The sequence below is a fragment of the Protopterus annectens genome, chromosome 14.part0 (genome assembly GCF_019279795.1).
Source record: "Protopterus annectens isolate FY-2018-M chromosome 14.part0, PAN1.0, whole genome shotgun sequence".
Lineage (NCBI taxonomy): Eukaryota > Metazoa > Chordata > Ceratodontiformes > Protopteridae > Protopterus > Protopterus annectens.
This window is the reverse complement of record NC_056748.1, coordinates 502,228,617-502,246,612: the sequence shown is the minus strand read 5'-3', so window position 1 is coordinate 502,246,612 and position 17,996 is coordinate 502,228,617. Positions and strand designations below refer to the sequence as shown.

The 17,996-nt window shown below is 38.2% G+C and overlaps 1 protein-coding gene across 1 annotated transcript in view; it reads left to right on the top strand.

Annotated features, from left to right (window-relative positions):
* LOC122789070 (protein rapunzel-like) overlaps positions 1-16,550 on the top strand; it is a 33,779-nt gene extending 17,229 nt beyond the window's left edge. Inside the window, exon 2 of the mRNA XM_044056263.1 lies at positions 14,129-16,550. Coding sequence (XP_043912198.1) covers positions 14,196-14,873 — 678 coding nt within the window. The 5' untranslated portion in view covers positions 14,129-14,195 and the 3' untranslated portion in view covers positions 14,874-16,550. The remainder of the gene's footprint in view (positions 1-14,128) is intronic.
* The last annotated feature ends 1,446 nt before the right edge of the window (positions 16,551-17,996 follow it).

Sequence of the window (17,996 nt, the reverse complement as noted above, 5' to 3'; positions counted from 1 at the left end):
AGAATTACAGGCAAATTTCTACATATGTATAATTTCAAGGAGGATTTCTACACCTCTAGAATTGAAGAATTTATAAATATATAAAAGTAAAGGAGAATTTCTACATTTCTAGAATTTACTTCCCTAAAATGATCCCAGTGTTCTGATGCTTCATGCTACTGCCATCTGACATTACTTTGCACAATGTTTATTTTATTCATTATGAATAAAAAAAGTTTTTTATGAAAAAAAAGCAAATATTTGGTGTAATGGTTAAGGTTTTCTCATAAACACAAGGTACAGGGTTTGAGTCTGACCTTGGGTTATTGGCTAGGCTTAAAACAGCCCTTCAGGGCAGTTAGCCTAGTATTCCCCTATGAGTTCTAGATCTTTTTCCTCCTCTCTTCTCTTTGGGGCCACACTTTCTGTCAAGTAACTTTTTACCCTGACTTGCACCCAGCCAACACAACAAAAATGTATATCTTTGTGCATCTTTCCATTACATCTTACTGCCTACCTTATTCCATTAAATGTTACTGCCCAGTTTTGAATGGCAGCATCAATCTGTTGTTTACTTTGCATTCTTTGATTTTCATTAGTGGCCATTTCTGCTACAGTGGTTTAAAGAATTTTTGAATGACAGACTTAAAAATGTAGCGGAGTTAATTTGTTCTTTTCAAAGTAGCAACTGTAATTCGGTGCTGAAGTGTAAGAAATCTGACCCCTATTATTTATACATGTTACTTGGGCTGAGATAGTTTGTGTTGTATTCTCAGATTTTATATTGCAATTAAGAGTCTTTGATATTAATCTTCCTTCGCCAGCTCACTCACTTGTCTCAACAAAACACTGTATGCAATGCAAAAATGCTGTAGCAGAACACCAGAAGAAGCATGCACTTCTACATCAAATGTATTGTAGAAAAAAATTGCAAAAGTAAATTCTTAAAGAAAATAAGATGATGAAAACATTGTGGTGCTCAAGAGTTTGATTAATGAGAACAGCAACTGATTTGTAAACAGGTAAATAAACTTGTTTGAGTTTTTTTGTTATTTCTTTTTTTAATCTAAAAACTAAGCTTGAAAGCCATGCTTTTGTTCAGACTCCAGGCTGCATTCTATCTCAGGGGTGATGCTGGTGATCTGTTACTAAGAAGGCACATTTAAATGCCATTGTTTAAAGGAAAACTCCATGTTTTCCTACAGTTTAGCTCGACTATTGGGTTGCTTTTCTCCCTACAATATGATTCCAGTACTGTATAGGTACCTGCAACCTGCTTGTACTTTATAAAACTTTCATTTCCTCACTTTGGTACCAAAGGAAGGGAAAGATCACCTACTTTTTTTTTTTTTTCAGCTCAACTTCTCACATAAGTTGCAGAGGAATTTGTTTACATATGCTTGGCATACTACAGACCAAAAGGAATGTGTAGTTACGAGCTCAAGCTGCTGTAAACAAGACAGAGAGGTGTGAAACTGTTTTCCATTGCCTTTATTGCAGAGGGGAGAAGCTTTAAACTTTTAAATGTTTGTTGTTTATGCTACTTTACATTTTAAGATGACTTGAATATAGCATCAAAGATTTTTGTGACATTTAGAGCAAAGTCAGGAAATATTTTCAGCACATTTACCAACGTGTAGGGGGAGGGCTGTCAAGTTCATCCTGGATTACAAAAAGATGCTTTGAACAAAGGCCTGCGATTTAGCAACTGTTTTGGTTGTAGCTGTATAATTTCCTAGTACTCTATAAAACGAGCCCTGAGACATACAAATTAGGGCCATTCAAGAAATAAAAGTAGCAGTCCTGTTCTAGACAGTATATAAGATAACAGTGACTGACACTAATTTCGTTATATGTCAATGGAATGAGAATACAACACTACTTCCTTATGTCTAACACGACTCGTATAAAGCATACCTGAAATGGATTATGAGAGAGAGAAAGGCTTGAAGAAAAATAAGATCATGTTGATAAGTGAAGCCCCATTGACAGACATTTTGCAGAAAACATAGTAAAGCTCTATAAGAAGCAGTCAGAGTGATTTTGAGATGTTAAAATAGCTCAGAAAACAGAAATAGTGAAAAAAAAAATTTTTTTTTAGTTCTAAGGCAGAGTTTTCCTTTAGGAACCACTGTTTTCTTTATGGTTGTGTAGTTGGAATAAGTGACCTAGCCTAATTACTATGCCACTCTTAGTAGCCTTTATGATGCAACAAGACCAGACATATGCAGGGAAGAAAGGGCAACAGAAATAGGTTCAGACATAAAAGAAATGGCATAATTATTTAAATGATGCTTTTTCTGTATGTGACATATGAAGTGTTGAATTACAGTGAAGGCAAATCACTTTTTGGAAAGGGAAAAGACATCTGGGTGGAGTTCTGCTTTAATTTATAACCTGCCTTGCTGTTATCTAAAACATATTGACAAGTATATGCTAAAATTTTGAACCAGCAACTTGTTCAGTTTTGTGTTGTCTTTCTATAGCAAAATAATATTTAAGATAAAACTCGATGGTTTTGCTTATCTGGATTATAAGATCTGCTGTACAAAAATGTGCCTGTAGTGAAAGAGAAATAGCGGCAAAAAATGGTATACAACTCTAACTATTCATGGTGCATCTGCAAAACAGAGCTTTATTTGTCTACCACAACAATGGATGACGTGTTCTATTCTGTGACTTTTAAAACTGCTGTTAGATTAAGAGGTGTCACAAACCATAGGTGATAAATGGACATTTTGTAAAGTCAAGTTTTCCTGTACTCTGTTGACAACTGATTGCTGAAGTTATCAGATTAGAAAAGCAAAAATATTTATGATTTATACATAAAAAGATCTTTCAGAAATTTATATAACCAGTGGCTGAGTCATGAACTAAGAACTCATATTCAGTGGCTTCTAATTTGAAGGTAAATACCAAGCATGAAATATGAATTTGTAATTTTGCTGAATTCCAGTGTCTTGTTTTGAACATTGTTAAATGGATATTAAACTATGATCCGTGGTCACTGTTAGGCTGAAAATCAGAAAAAAAGACATGAGCTTAGTTTATAATTTAAAACAGATATATGTTTCTGCAATATGCCTTCAGTGTGCCCTATTATATAATAGAAATAGTGAAATGGCACAGCAACAAAATATGAAATTCTTTCCAAATATTTACTTTTTTAATTCCTTCAAATGTAGATGTACAATAATACATATTCCAAACACTAAGTTCATATGCTTTTTTGGTCTCAAGTTCTAAAATGCATCTCATAAATACTGGTTGTTCAGTTAGTGTTTAATGTCGCCACTGACTATCGCATCATTTGGCTTAAGCTGTTTTGTAGGATAGCTGTTTATTTAAGCAACACAGCTCACTTGTAATGGCCATTAACAATGTTGTTGCTTAATATTAAATCAAGCTCAGCCTGAGTTGAAATTGTGTTTTGTCCCTTGCCATTACAAAAAATGACTTTTTCTCACATTGTAAATTTACTGGCATTCTTAAGTGTTCTATTTCCATTACTTGAGAGTTTACAGCTATTAATAATAATAATAATAATAATAATAATAATAATAATATTATTAATTATTCATGTTATCTTTGTTTTTAATCTCACTGTACCCGACTACATGAGCTCTGGTACCAAAATGTTAGATGCCATTATGATAGATATTTAGAGCCTAAAAACACAAATGAGTCAATTTAATTGCTGCAGGGCTGTGACCAAGCATTAGTTTAATGGAACAGTACTTCTAATCATTGTCTAAGACAATGATGCAGTGGCTGAGTCATGAACTGAGTTTACCAGAAAACTTGAACACCCTAAAGCTGTTTTACTAAAACAGAATAATGATTTGGTTGGGCCTTTAAACAATGCAAGCTGTGCTTAATAAATTTCACTTTTTGTGGTCCAAGGTTGTTTCTGTCTACTTACATGAGAGTTCATCTAAAAACCTTTGTGCCATTAATATGACTCAGTCATTGTCCATGCTGGTGTGAATGACCTGAGATGTACCTCCCTGGACTACATGAAAAGAGACATAAAGGAGATCTCTGAGCATGTAGCCCAGGCCGGTATGACCCTGACCTTGAGTAGCATCTTACCCTCACCAAGAATGATGCCACAATATGAAGACAAGATGATCAATTTCAACAATTGGCTTAAGTACTGGTGTCATTCAAAGGGGATCCAGTGCCTGTCAGCTTGGGATGATATGCTCGACAAGCCACGATGCTTCACTAGGGACGGCTTGCACCTGTCACCCCTGGGCTTTCGGATATTGGCAAAGGCTCGTGCTACCCCCATAGTGCCTTTTTTAGGCAAGGCTCAAAAGACAAACCCGCCTCCATAGGTATCACAAGGGATAAGAAACTGAGTAATGCTACTCAACGTCAGAAGTCTAAACCTCAAGATGCACGCACTCGAAACTCTCCTTAGCATGGAGAACATCGATATCTGTGCAGTAACAGAAACCTGGTTCAGGGCTCCGGAGAGCACCCCAGCACTACCAGGTTATACCTCATACCATGCTTTTCGGCCCCAAAACTTGGACCGAACCACAAAAGGAGGGGGAGTATCGATATTCATCAAAGATACCCACACCTCCAGGTTGGTGGCAAAGCACGAAGCATCAGAGACTATCCATGTGCAACTAACAGTGGGTAAAACTGCCTTCCAGTATATAGCCTGCTACAGACCACCCTCCCAAACCCAGGAACCCCACTCGGCCTTTCTGAGAACACTGGAAAATATGAAGGTCTCTCCAAACACCATTATATTGGGCGACTTCAACTACCCAAACATAGACTGGGAGCATTACTCTAGCTCCAACACCCTAGCCCAAAGGTTCCTAGAATTTATAAACTCAAATGCTATGGAACAACTTGTTACCACTCCCACAAGAGGGGAAAACATACTGGACCTGATCATCACCAACATGGGGACTCTATGCTCCAGACCAGAAGTGTATCCCTCACTGGTAAGATCAGACCATAAACTAATCTCACTGGATATTCACATCACGACCCCACCCCCTGCCCAGAAAACCACAGTGAAAAACTTCTCTAAAGCAAATTTCACACTCCTCAAAACCGAGGTGGAATCCTTCAAAGCCGCCGGGCCTGTGGAAAATACAGCCCAGACCGCAGAATCCTTTATAAACGCATTCTATGAGCACCTTCAGGAATGCATGGATCATGCGATCCCAAATAAAACCAAGACCCAATCCTCCAAAGGCAGACGTCCTGTCTGGTGGACCCCAGCCATAAACAAACTATACAATAGAAGGAGGAAGCTACTAAATGATAGAGCAAAATCCCAAAAAGGGAAGGCATCACTGATCAGTATTAGCAAAAAACTACGGGCACTCATAAAATTGTCTAAGGCCAGCTTCGAGAGAAAAATTGCACAGGACGCTAAGGATAATCACAAGGCTTTCTTTAGTTATATTAGGAACCTGGGTGGTAATTCCTAGATATGCTCAGAATTAGTCCAAAATGACAAAAAATACACTGAACCCACAGACATTGCCAACATCCTAGCTGACAGGTTCAGCGCAAACTCCCCCCCCACCAAAAGGGCAAATATCTATCCCAGCAGAGTGCTGCCCCCCTGACATCTCAGATGCTCAGGTAAGAGCCGCCCTCTCCAAAGCAAAAAACACCGCATCTATGGGACCAGACGGTGTCCCGGGCTGCGTCCTACATGAACTCCAGGAAGAGCTAAACCCAAACATAAAACTACTGTTCAATCTCAGCCTTACTACAGGATATGTGCCCAAAGAGTGGCGTACAGCAACAGTGGTCCCTCTCCATAAAGGTGGTGCCTCAACGGATCCTGGAAACTATCGCCCCATAAGCCTGACTAGCTTGGTCTGCAAAGCTATGGAAAGGATCATCATGGACCTCATAAATAAAGATATTGGGGACCTACAGAGACTGGATCCTACCCAGTTCAGCTTTAAGGGCAGATCCTGCCTCTTAAACCTGGTTGATTTCTTTGAAACAGTCACCAAGGCCATTGACGAGGGGAAGGTGGTCCACACAGCCTACATGGACCTCGCAAAAGCCTTCGATACAATACCCCACTTGAGCATTATAGATAAGCTCACCAGCTTAAATATAAACCCCTATGTCACTAGATGGATTGCAAGCTGGCTCAAGGACAGAACCCATATGGTTAGAATTGCTGGAGCCATGTCAGACTCCAAACCAGTTACAAGTGGTGTCCCACAAGGCTCAGTCCTGGGACCTCTCTTGTTCGGTATATATTTCTCGGAGGTACAGGCCAACACGGAAGGACTGTGGCTGACCAAGTTTGCAGATGACTGCAAACTGGGCACCATAATCGACTCTCCAGCCGACACAAGCATCCTCCAAAAGGGCCTCATAGAAACAGACAACTGGTGCCAGAGCCATGGCCTCAAGCTAAATGCCAAAAGTGTATAGTCATCCCCTTTAGCAAAAACAAAGTGCCCACAAATTACCACATAGGTGGTAATCCATTAAGTACAGAAGAAGTAATTAGGGACCTGGGGACCCAAGTTGATAGCAATCTCTCATTTGACAACCATGTGGCCAAAGTGGTTAGAAAAACATTTTATATAGCCCACCTAATCATGAAGGGATTCACATCTAGATCAGGGGAGGTCATCGTGCCTCTTTACTCATCCCTCATCAGGCCCATAATTGAGTACAATGCCCCTTTTGGGATGTACCTTACCAGACACCTGCAGCAACTGGAAAGACCCCAAAAGTACCTCACCAAGAGGATCAAAGGGCTCAAACAGATGCCATATGCTGCCCGGTTAAAGAAACTCCAGCTCTACTCAGTGGCATACTGCCTGTTCAGAGGCGATCTGTGCCTGACGTATAAAGCCATGTCCAACCCGGAATTAATGGACATGCTGCACCTCGGAAAATCCAAATCCCATCAAGCTACGCGCTCGAGAGACTTGAACCTCAGCACTGAAATAAATAGGACATGCTGGAGGGACAGATTCATAACCCAGAGGCTCCCTTCACTCTGGAATAAAATCCCAGTCCAGGTTAGGCAGAGTCCCTCATTGACTCTCTTCAAGAGGAATCTTGATGAGTGGATGGGAGATCGTAGGTTTACCCCGGGTATCACTTCTAGGCTTATAAATGCCCTAGGGCAGATAGCCTAGTATGAACCTATGAACCTATATAAAACACTTTGATGTCAGTTCTGCATGTTTCATATTCATTACAACAAAGGATACTGGCAGGTCAGAGGTAGGTTGAAAAATGATGTGCATGAGCAATTGGGTAAACTGACATTAAGAACTTGGCATCTACAATCCTGAATAAAAAAATCGGAGGGGGTATGGCCCACATATTCCCTTGCATCTAAATGTAGTGCTATTCTAGTGTTCAAACAAATAAGTGTGTGTGTGTGTGGGGGGGGGGGGTTATGAATGAAAATGTGTGTGTGGGGGGTTGTGAATGAAAACGCACATGGAGTTGTACAAATTGCATCCACTTTCATATTCAGAATTTTTATTTTTACTTTTTTAGGTTATCCTTTTTCATTCTTCTGTTTTACAACTTTGAAGTTCAGTCAAAAATCTGAAAAACTGGATTTTATTTACTTTTGTTTTTTTGTCTCTGTCTAAATGGGTAGCTGAGATTTTCCAAATACATTTGCTTTAGTCATGACCCAGGACATAAGGTATATATAGTACATAATGTTGTCACTTAAGACCTAGATAAAATGTAAAAATATACAATAGTGTTAGATACAGAGATTCATGTAGAGCTTTTTTTTCTATAAAGAATGATCAGTAAAAAGGAGATCATTAGGTTCATTCTTCTATGAAATTAATTTACTATAAAGGATAATGTATTCAAGGTTGGTTGTTAAAGGTGGAGTAAAGCTTGCAAATATCTTATAGAAAATCATACAGAGGAGCCATATTAAACTGAGTTAAATGCAATGTTTTGCATATAATTGTGTGGTAGTTGCCTTCAGTGGAAATGTACAAGCAGTAGAGCTGTTAAAAATATAAAACTGGCTTCTCAGATATGCAAATGCTCACAGTACATATTACTCCAGGTCAAAGGATACATTGTCTCATTTGAAGTCTTCTTTCCTCCAGAGTTATGTGGCCATAGATACCAAAAATGTTATATATATAATTAAAGCTGAACAGGAAGTGCAGAAAAAGTCTGCACAATAGTGTAGCTGTGGAACTAATGCTTCACCATGGGATTCATTTGCAGCTACTGCTTGAATGTACAAGTCAAATGTAGATAAGAATTCAATAAAGTCTTGTGGTACTGGTAGTGATAGGATCAGATAAGATATCAGACAAGAGTTCTTCTATATATACCATGTTTCTGTTTGAAACCTATTTATTTTGTATTCCATTAAAATATATGAATTCTTAAATATTTGATTTTGTTAATTTATTTAAAGTAGAAATGAAATGCATATGGCTGGTGGTTTATTTATTACTCTAAAAGTATTGGGTAAACCCGGTTACATTTATTTATTTAACATTTGTTAACTGTGAAAGTTCAACTTTGAACAAAGCCAATATTCAGTGGAGGCCCGGGGAGAAATGTTCCAGATGCATGTCTTTGTAACATCTCAGTGGTTGGTATCTGTCATTTGAAGAATGACCATTAAGGCTCCTAATACCATACAAATATTAATGGATGTGTTATTTTAATAGTAATCAGTAAGTTCATGTGGCAAATTTGTCTGTCTAATGGAAGTATTTTGCCATGAAAGTAGGGCCGTACAAAGGTATCATTAACCCTGCCTTGGAAACATTGTGTGCATGTCTGTATTTGTGCAGGCAAAATTAATCTACTCTTGATATAATGCCACTGGAAGGTTTTAAGACTGGAGCAAAGCAGATAAAATTCTGGTGCAAATAAAATGGTTGTAAGTCTGTTGTGCAGCTTGTCAGTGTAAAGCTTATTTGAATGTGGCTGTTTCACAAGGCAGAAGTATACATTTACAGTATGCTTTTAAGGCCAACCATCCCTCTGCAATTGGTAGAGAAGAAATGAATTTACCCAGCCAGACAAGCAGGTAGCGGTGTTTGATTTTCCAGCAGATGTTATTTAAAATGACCTATTGGAGACAGTCATGTGGAAAAGGCAGGAGGGCAAGTCCCAAACAAAGCCAACACCTCTATTAGAAGATGGTTTTAAACGTTGTTTCAGGAGAAAGTGCTAGATAGCAGCAGTAAGTCTGAATCTGAGTCGCAGCTTTAAAAAGGTATGGGATCTCCTCTGGCAGAGGCTACTACTTCAGAGGAAGAGGGAGTCCCTAACAACCCTAAATTTGAGTCTCACTTGTCAAAAGACAATAAACCTCCATTGAAGGGCCAAATGGGGAAGATCACAGTTTGCTGAGACAGGTGCAGCTCTCCAAATAACTTACAGATAGGTTCCAGCTATGTGTCGGAGCCACTTCCTTACCCTAAAGATGGATGAGCTAGAAGAGACTGCTCATTCTCATCCTTCCCTGCCTGCTCCTACAAGCATCTTGGGTACTAATCAAATTTGGGTCACCTGCACTGTATTGAGGGCTTTATGCATCTACTCCACTTAGATGGCTCTACTGTCAAACACCTGTAGACATAGCCTGTAATAATCTTTCAGATCATTTATGCATAATCCATGCAAAAATGAGGTTTGGGCGAAATATTTAATGGTAAGGCATTGCAAAATAAAAACTTGGCAAGACATGTCTTCTCCAAATAAAATATAAGCAGTGCTGTTGTGGGTTTGGTGACATGGTCACTGGGAAGCCATGACATACTCTACTAACAGAGCATCATGTGGAAATGAATTCAACAGCCAAGCAAATAGTTTATGTTGCTCAGTTGTATTATAAGAAGGTTTTCAGGAGATGTTGGCTTTGGGGATAATCCAGTAGTCTTTCAACTTTACAGATGGTGTTGCTGATGCAAAAGCAAAAACAAAAAGGTAGTATGGGGTTTTGTGTAGTCTGTCTAAAACTAAATGGTTACACAGTAATAGAGAACCCCCTGACAAGAAGAGATGAATATTTAGAGCAGGTGATAGCAGCAATATGTATGATCACTACTATCTTAAGAGTTATAGTTGCTGTATTTATTCACCAACCAGTCATTCAGATGAAGAATATCCCAGTAACTATCTAGAGGCTGGTAGATTGCAGTCTAGCAGAAATTGGAGGTTAAGTTTTATCTTACCTAGATAACATAATTTGAAGCTGGTCCTGGCAGAAACTTGTGCAACAAATCACTTTTGGGCTCAGCAAATTAGAAAGGGCTGGGTGACTATTAAGACAAATGAATATTAGCTATAGTGGTTATTTGGTGGATTGTATCAAACTTGTCATTACCTGCCAAAGCAGAATCTACCCAGGCATGGCATACATAGTTATGAAAAAGCTGGTAGGGGCATTCCTTGGGACGCAAGTATATTACAAGAAGTTTGTCCCTTAAAATAGTGCAATAGTCATTCTTCTTGTAGTCCTTATCCAAAAGATAAATTGTAGACAGTCCATCAAGACAGGGGTCTGTACAGATTTTTTTTTCAGTGCAAATACAACAGAATTAAAAAAAATGAAATTGACTTATCAAATGTGCAAATAGTTGCAGTGATTAAATATCATTGTTCCTTGATATGTTACTCCATATCAAAGAATGTTACCTTATATAGAATCTGCCTTCATCCCAGAGTTATGTAGATGTCTAAGCAGTAAACTTTTATATTCAAGGGTCAGACTGTTGTATTCTGTATTATGAAGTTTTTAGGTTAGTCATTTAGGGGACCCTTCTGTTAAACCATTGTGCACTGTTGCAAAGTCCAGTTTATAAACAGATGCTAACACTACCTAATGGCTCAGCTAAGTTCCATCAGGGGAGTTAGCCCAGAGGAGGAGACTTACTTTTCAATAACAGAGTGCTTGACAAACAGCTGTACTATTTTCCTGATAGCACAGCCTCAGAAATATTCAGAAGAAGTAATGATTCTAGTGGCAACTCCAAGAAATGAAAACACTTACCTGCAAACCGTAATAGTCCTCCAGTCATTTAAGCTGGTTTAGTTGATGATGTATCGTAGCTTTTACGAGGGTAAAAAATTTGGTGGCATCTGCCAAGAACAGTATGCAAACAGTAATGCTTCCAACGCAACCATTGATTTTCTAAGTTTAGCTGGAAAGTGTGCTAACTGCCTATATTTAACTGGGTTTCTTTGATAATGCTGTGTTAGTCTACTTTTGAATTCATGCAGTGTTTTAGTTTTGTGTACTGCATCTTCACATTTACCTCTCTGGTCAAGCAATGTCTGGCAAAATCCTTCTACTGTGTGTCTGTGTGAGATTTATCAACTATGTTAGAGATGATGTTTCCTATTCCTGTGGGAACAGCTTTTTTCAATTCCATCAGAAGTTTTTTACCTTTATTGGTTTATTTCTCTCTTCTTGTTCAAGTAATGTAGTTACATTTGAGCTCACCTTAAGCTGTCACTAATCTCATTATATGTCAATGGAATGGGAATACACAACTACATTCTTAAATCTAACACGACTCGTATAAAGCACACTTGAAATGGATTAAAGGAAAGAGAAAGGCTTGAAGAAAAATAAGATCACGCTGATAAATCATGACCCATTGACAAATATTTTGCAGAAAACACATTAAAATTCTATAAGAAGCGGTCAGAGTGATTTTGAGATGTTAAAATAATTCAGAAAACAGAGATGGTAAAAAATAGATTTGTTAATTTCTAAGGCAGAATTTCCCTTTAAGGGCCATTGTTTTCTTTATGGCTGTGTAGTTGGAATAAGTGACCTAACCTAATTAGTCTGCCACTTGTGCAAACTTCTGTGATGTAACATAAAATGCAGGGAAGAAAGGCTAATAGAAATAGGTTCAGACATAAAAAAATGGCATAATTTATTAAATAATGCTTTTTCTGTATGTGACATATGTAGTGTTGAATTACAGAGAAGGAACATCACTTTTTTTGGAAGAAAACATCTGGGTGGAGTTCTCCTTTAATTTATAACCTGCCTTGCCATTATCTAAAATTTACAGCCATGTTTATGCTAATTTTTTGAACCAGCACTTTTTTCAGTTTTGTTGTCTTACTGTAACAAAATGATATTTAAGATAAAACCCTGGATAGTTTTGCTTATCTGGATTATAAGATCTGCTGTATGAAAATGTGCCTGTAGTGAAAGAGAAATAGCAGAAAACAAAAACAGTATAAAAATCTAACTGTTCATGATGAATCTGCAAAACAGAGCTTTAGTTATCTACCACAACAGGGGATGGAGTGTCCTATTCTATGACTTTTAAAACTGCTGTTTAGATTAAGAGGTGTCAAAAACCATCGGTCATAAATGGATATGAGTCTAGTCAAATTTTCCTGTACTCTGACAACTGATTGTTGATGCTATCAGATTAGAAAAGCAAAAATATTTATGATTTATACATAAACAGATTTCAGAAATTTACATAACCAATGGTTGAGTCATGAACTTGAAGAATTTGTTTGTAAAAGAACAGTGGCTTCCAATTTGCAAGGATTTTCAACATGATTTTGACTGAGTCATTACGTGATTTAAATTAGATATTTATAATCAGTGGGAAGCATTTTATGTTGAATAGGGGAACTCAAATGGAGAAACAATATATGCATAATAATATGCTATTGGATGAAGTGATAGTGATGCTACTATAGGTGAAGTTCGTGGCTAAAGCAAAGAGATTGGTCGACAAGGATGATGTTTTCATTGATCATGCTTGATGGAAATAGTTTATTATCTACGCATCTGCCATGGCTATGCTAGTAGTTCAGCCCAGGTGACCAGACTCCCAGCAGTCAAAGCCTTCCCCTGCATCCACTCCACCAGGCTCCAGGCCTGCCTTCCCATTGGTTGCAGCAAGTCAGGAGGCCTCTCCTGTAGGTCACCAGAAGAGAGCACTATTGTTGCTCCCTAGTATCACTGCCAGCACTAGAAGAGAGCACTATTGTTGCTCCCTAGTATCACTGCCAGGGATACACAGTTCATCACCTGCTGAGAATTGGTGGAGGCTGTGAGGATATGATAGACCAACAGATGGAAGCCTGCACTGTATATCTGGAAAAGTTAGTCTTGCAACTCTCCAAGTCACATCGCTGCCTGTATCTGCCAAGATCACATCAGGTGGGGCCCAGTGGGGTGGGTGGTCAAGGTCTGGCTGACACCTCCCTAGGTGTTGCAATGCAGTGCAATACAAAAGTGCAAGCACAGACTATCCCCATCCTGGTGTTTCCCTTCCTTGTCTGCCACCACCCTCCCTTGTTTGCTGTCCAGTCAGCCCTACCACTAGCATCCTGCCTTTGTCTCAAGTGTATAATTTCACCATCAACCCTCAGCCCCAAGTTGATTAGCATTTCTTTTGCCTCTGTTTTATGTTTGTTCATCTGCCACTGATTGTAGACCTCACCCATTTACCATCTCTTGCCTTTCACTTACATCCTTCCCCATCTTTCCTTCAAAAAATGGGACACCTGTCACAAAAATAGATGATGTAGGCCATTTAATATGACTTGCTGACCTTCCCACGGTATTTTGACAGTGTGTGTGCATGCTATTACTTGCATAGATGCTGTGTACCATTTTCTATGCATTAGTCCTACAACTGCAAGATTATCTCTTTCAGTGTGGGCACTATAATTTCTGCACGTGTTTTTTTTTTTTTTTTTTTTTTTTTTTTTTTTTATTTAGCAGCAGTATGGAATGCAAAGTTCCACCTAGATAATTGATAATTAAACTTCTGCTGCATCACTCTGAGCCTTACCTGCAGAAGGCATTGCGCTAGGCATATTTCTGAATCCCATGATAAGTCCTGTTTACAAGGATTCCATTGCTGAATAAGTGACATTAATAGTAAGAGTGAAAATAGTAGTAGGTGTTCATTGCAGGAACTGTGTTTTTTACATTTCTAAATGTTTCATGTTATACTTATTAAAAAAAAAAAAGAATAGCTTCCACAGTAAGTTCCAGTGTACAGTTTGCCTTTTAATATCAATAAACATGACTTTTTGGCTTTGTACTTGACATGAGATGATTTTTTTGATGTTAATATTTTGGTTGCTGGTAGATCTTTCTATCTTATCCCTATTTTCTTCTCTCTCTCTTTAGATTTCAGTTGACCTGACTGACAGTAGCACATTATTATTATCTGATAGCAAACGTCACTGAATACAACATGGCTGCGGCTAATGAAGATATGGACAAGATAAAAAAGGTGGTTAAAGCCGCATTGCAAACTGTAGCTGCCATTTCCTCTGCAGCTTCTGTGATCAATCCTCTCTTTGGACTTGCAGGATCCTTGATTAAAGTAGTACTGGTCAACATGGATGACGAGGATGTGAAAATCCTTAAACAGCAGTTCAAAACTGTGGGGGATGACCTGGATCGAATTTCAGAACAGAACAGAAATACACTTCTGGAAATCAGGAAAGGCACAGTGGACAGCCAGTACTTTAAACTTGAGGAAAACATTAAGAACCAGTATCGGATGTACATGGAGGTTGTGGAAGCAAGTCCCGCTGCCAAAGAATGCAAAAAGAAAGAGTTTTTGAAAAGCTACAGCAATGACAATGGCGATCAGAACCTTCATACTTTGTATGATGGTGTGATGGGAAAGTCCAAGCTGTTTAGCAGGCCAATCCTAGAGGTCTACATGCAGTACTCACAAAAGGACAAGAAAGTAATGGAGAAGCTATGTGAGCGTCTCAACCACCTCTTCTATATTGGGCTTATTGCCCTGATGGGCTTTTCAGCTCTCATCCAGGATGATGAGGAACAAATTGATGAAGACTGGCATGAAAGAATGAATAATGTTCAGAAAAAAATGGCCGAGGTACTGAGTTCTTGTAACTAGGCATTAGCAAGAAAAAACTAAAAAAAAAAAAAATAAAATATTTTAAAGCATAAGCATGGCAACCCATAATGAAAAACTAGATATTCAAATGAAGTATAACATTATGCTACCTTAAAATATGAAATTTCAGAGAAAAGTTACAATACTTTTTTAGCAGTTTCAGGCACTACAAGTAATTGGCTACAGATGTTTAGCAAAATGTAAATAAAGTGAAAAGATACTTTTATTACTACCAAGAGAGCCCAAGATTGAAGTGCAGTGATTTGCTCCATTTCAATGTAAACAGTTATTCTTTTATGGCACGAGCAATACAGTCATAGCCGGCCTTAGGCATAGGCCAACTAAGAGGCCGCCTAGGGCACCGCTTTAGTGGGGGCACTTTACCAGTATTTATTTGGTGTAGGTAGACCAGGATGTGGGCACTGGGTGGTGTGGTGGGGGGTGCTGTTGTGCCCTTTGCCTAGGGCACCAGTTGACCTAAGGCCGCTCCTGAATACAGTGGCACATTGGTTAAGAGCTCTACCTTTAAGCTTCAGGACTCAATCCTGACCTCATGTTACTGTTGTGTAGGCTGCATGTCTTCCCCCCCACCCCCACCCCATGTCTGCATGGCTTTTTTGCAGTTAGTCCAGTTTCCTTCCACTGCCACAAAATATGCAGCTGACAATATGTGCTGCCTGTACTCCTGCCATTTTGGCCTGGGTAATGACTGGAATGGTTAAAGATGAGCCAATTTACATACCAGGTTAATAAATTAAATTACAACAGAAAGCAATGTATACAATCACAGGTTTCGTCTTTATAGCCACTCACTCACTGTATGCTTTTTAAAAACATGCAACTCAAAGTTGCTAAATTGTATTGTATAATAACTGCAGCCAAACATTGGCTAGAAGTACATACATCACAACAGCAGTTATTACACAAGTCGAATGTTTCCAATAAATGTTGCAGTATCTCTGGTAAGTGATATTCCTGTTTGTGGAATTTTTAAATGTTTGTGTACGCAAACTCTTGTCAGATGTTCCATGAAATCTTTGACCTAGTCATGGCCATGACATAGTAAGGTGCTAACTACATTACTATACACCAAAAGTTGTACTGTATTGTTTAATTTTTCTTGAAAGTCCGCACACTCTCTTGTTGAGTGTGAGGTTTATTTTTAACTTTCTTGAAAAATTTTGATGTGGGTGTATATGCATACATTCTTTAGGTATTGCTGAGCAAAACATACTGGGCATTTGCATCTGGCACTTGGATCATAATCAGTAACATCCTGTATTTCTTAAATGATAGCACCACTTTTAAAAACTAGATATATGTAATCAAGCAGTTTATATATGTAATCAAATGTCATATCATAATCATGTAATATGTTCGTATTTTTTCTCCATATCTTCACATATTCCTAAAAGCTACATTGTCTCATTTGCAAAAGTATAACACAGCAGATGCTATAAACAGAACTCTCTTCTCTATAATGATGTTACGTACTGCATTCTTCTTTACTGACTGCACTGATGTGATTTTTTTTTTCTGAGTAGCAGCACCATACTTACCTGAAATGGCAATTAGGTGTGCATCTACCTTGTATAATTTGAAGTATCACTTCATTTCTCAGGTATGTGCTTTGATTTAGCACAAATAAACAAATGTAATCAACATATCAGAAATGAAGACGTTATTGTTTGTACTCTTTGTTATACACAATGGGAACAGTTTTAGTCCTCTATGGATTTTCTGCAATGTTATGATTTCTTACTTAAAAGGGGAAACTGATAAAAGCCTGCTTTTTGTTTCATAGCTATCTTATATGTGAAACTTTTTTGCAGATCACTTCTTCTACTTTCGGCTTTTCCCGGTTAGGGGTAGCCACAGCGGAACTCTGGTCCGCTAATAATTGGCAGTAGATTTTTACGGTGCCAAGGTGCCAGCTCGACGCCCAACCTTCAATGAAGGCACACCCATTCATGCATGTCTTTCGAACTATACATTTCAAAATACACTGAAACAGGAACAGATCAGTTTCCAGTTGGCAAACCATTTTGATCAGCATTTAAGTAAATAAACATAAAATGTAAAATATGCTTATGGTTTTAACCACATTATAATTATTATTTTAAAATGAGTTGGAACATATTCAGTCATTTTTTGTGATTTATTGCTTGTGAAATTATTGTCTATTGAATAATTTTCCTGAGTGTGTTTAGTTCTTTTTTTAAACTGGAAACTACAAATTCGCAAACTCACTTGTCTGTGTTAGCAGCCTTTTTACAATGGTTCTTTAATTATCTCTGCATATTTACTTAAAGTGCTTTCATTCATTTTGTTGCATTGCATTTATGTACAATTGGTGTGACATTGCATCAGTCATATTCTTGTAATGAATGACATTTTTTCCTGTGGCACTGTTTAATCAAGAATATGTGCATCAGAGTTCCATTTTCCTGATGTGTTATGGTTAAAACTGGTGCATGTTCTGCAACTACACGCAAGCTCATCAGAACAATAAGTACTGCGTTGGTGTACTATCTGTACATTATACCGACGCATTTATTAATTGGTTTATAGCATTTGCTAACTTGGAATGTCTAACTGAAAGTTATTTTTTTGAGAGTGACTTCACCTTGTACAGATTCATTGGTAACTACTAGACTAGCTGCCCTGTTGGCCATTTTAAGCCTAGCTATTTCACCTTTCAGAAGTGAGAATTCAGCCCTATACTCTATGTCTGGGAGGTAAACACCTTAATCATTATACCAATCCCCCTACAACTCTAAAGTCTTGGGGAATATATGTTATAGAACAATTTCAACATACAAAAATAAACATGATAAATTACAACAGTGCAAGGATGAAGCTGAAATTATAAAGAAAAATGGTACTGGCATATTATCGCAACCAGATTTGGGAACTAGCATAATTAGTCATGTTTCTGAGAATACAAGTTTATTAAGCTGGAAAGGGGTGTGCAAGCAAGTTAGTAATACTGTGGCACACATTATGTGCCAGGGAGAGGAATGACTGTAAATCTTTCGACTCTTGCCTGGTGTATCTCACTTTTTGTGGGGAAATGTGAGCTGCCACACCGCTTCACAAATCCTGCCTTGCTAATTACAAGTA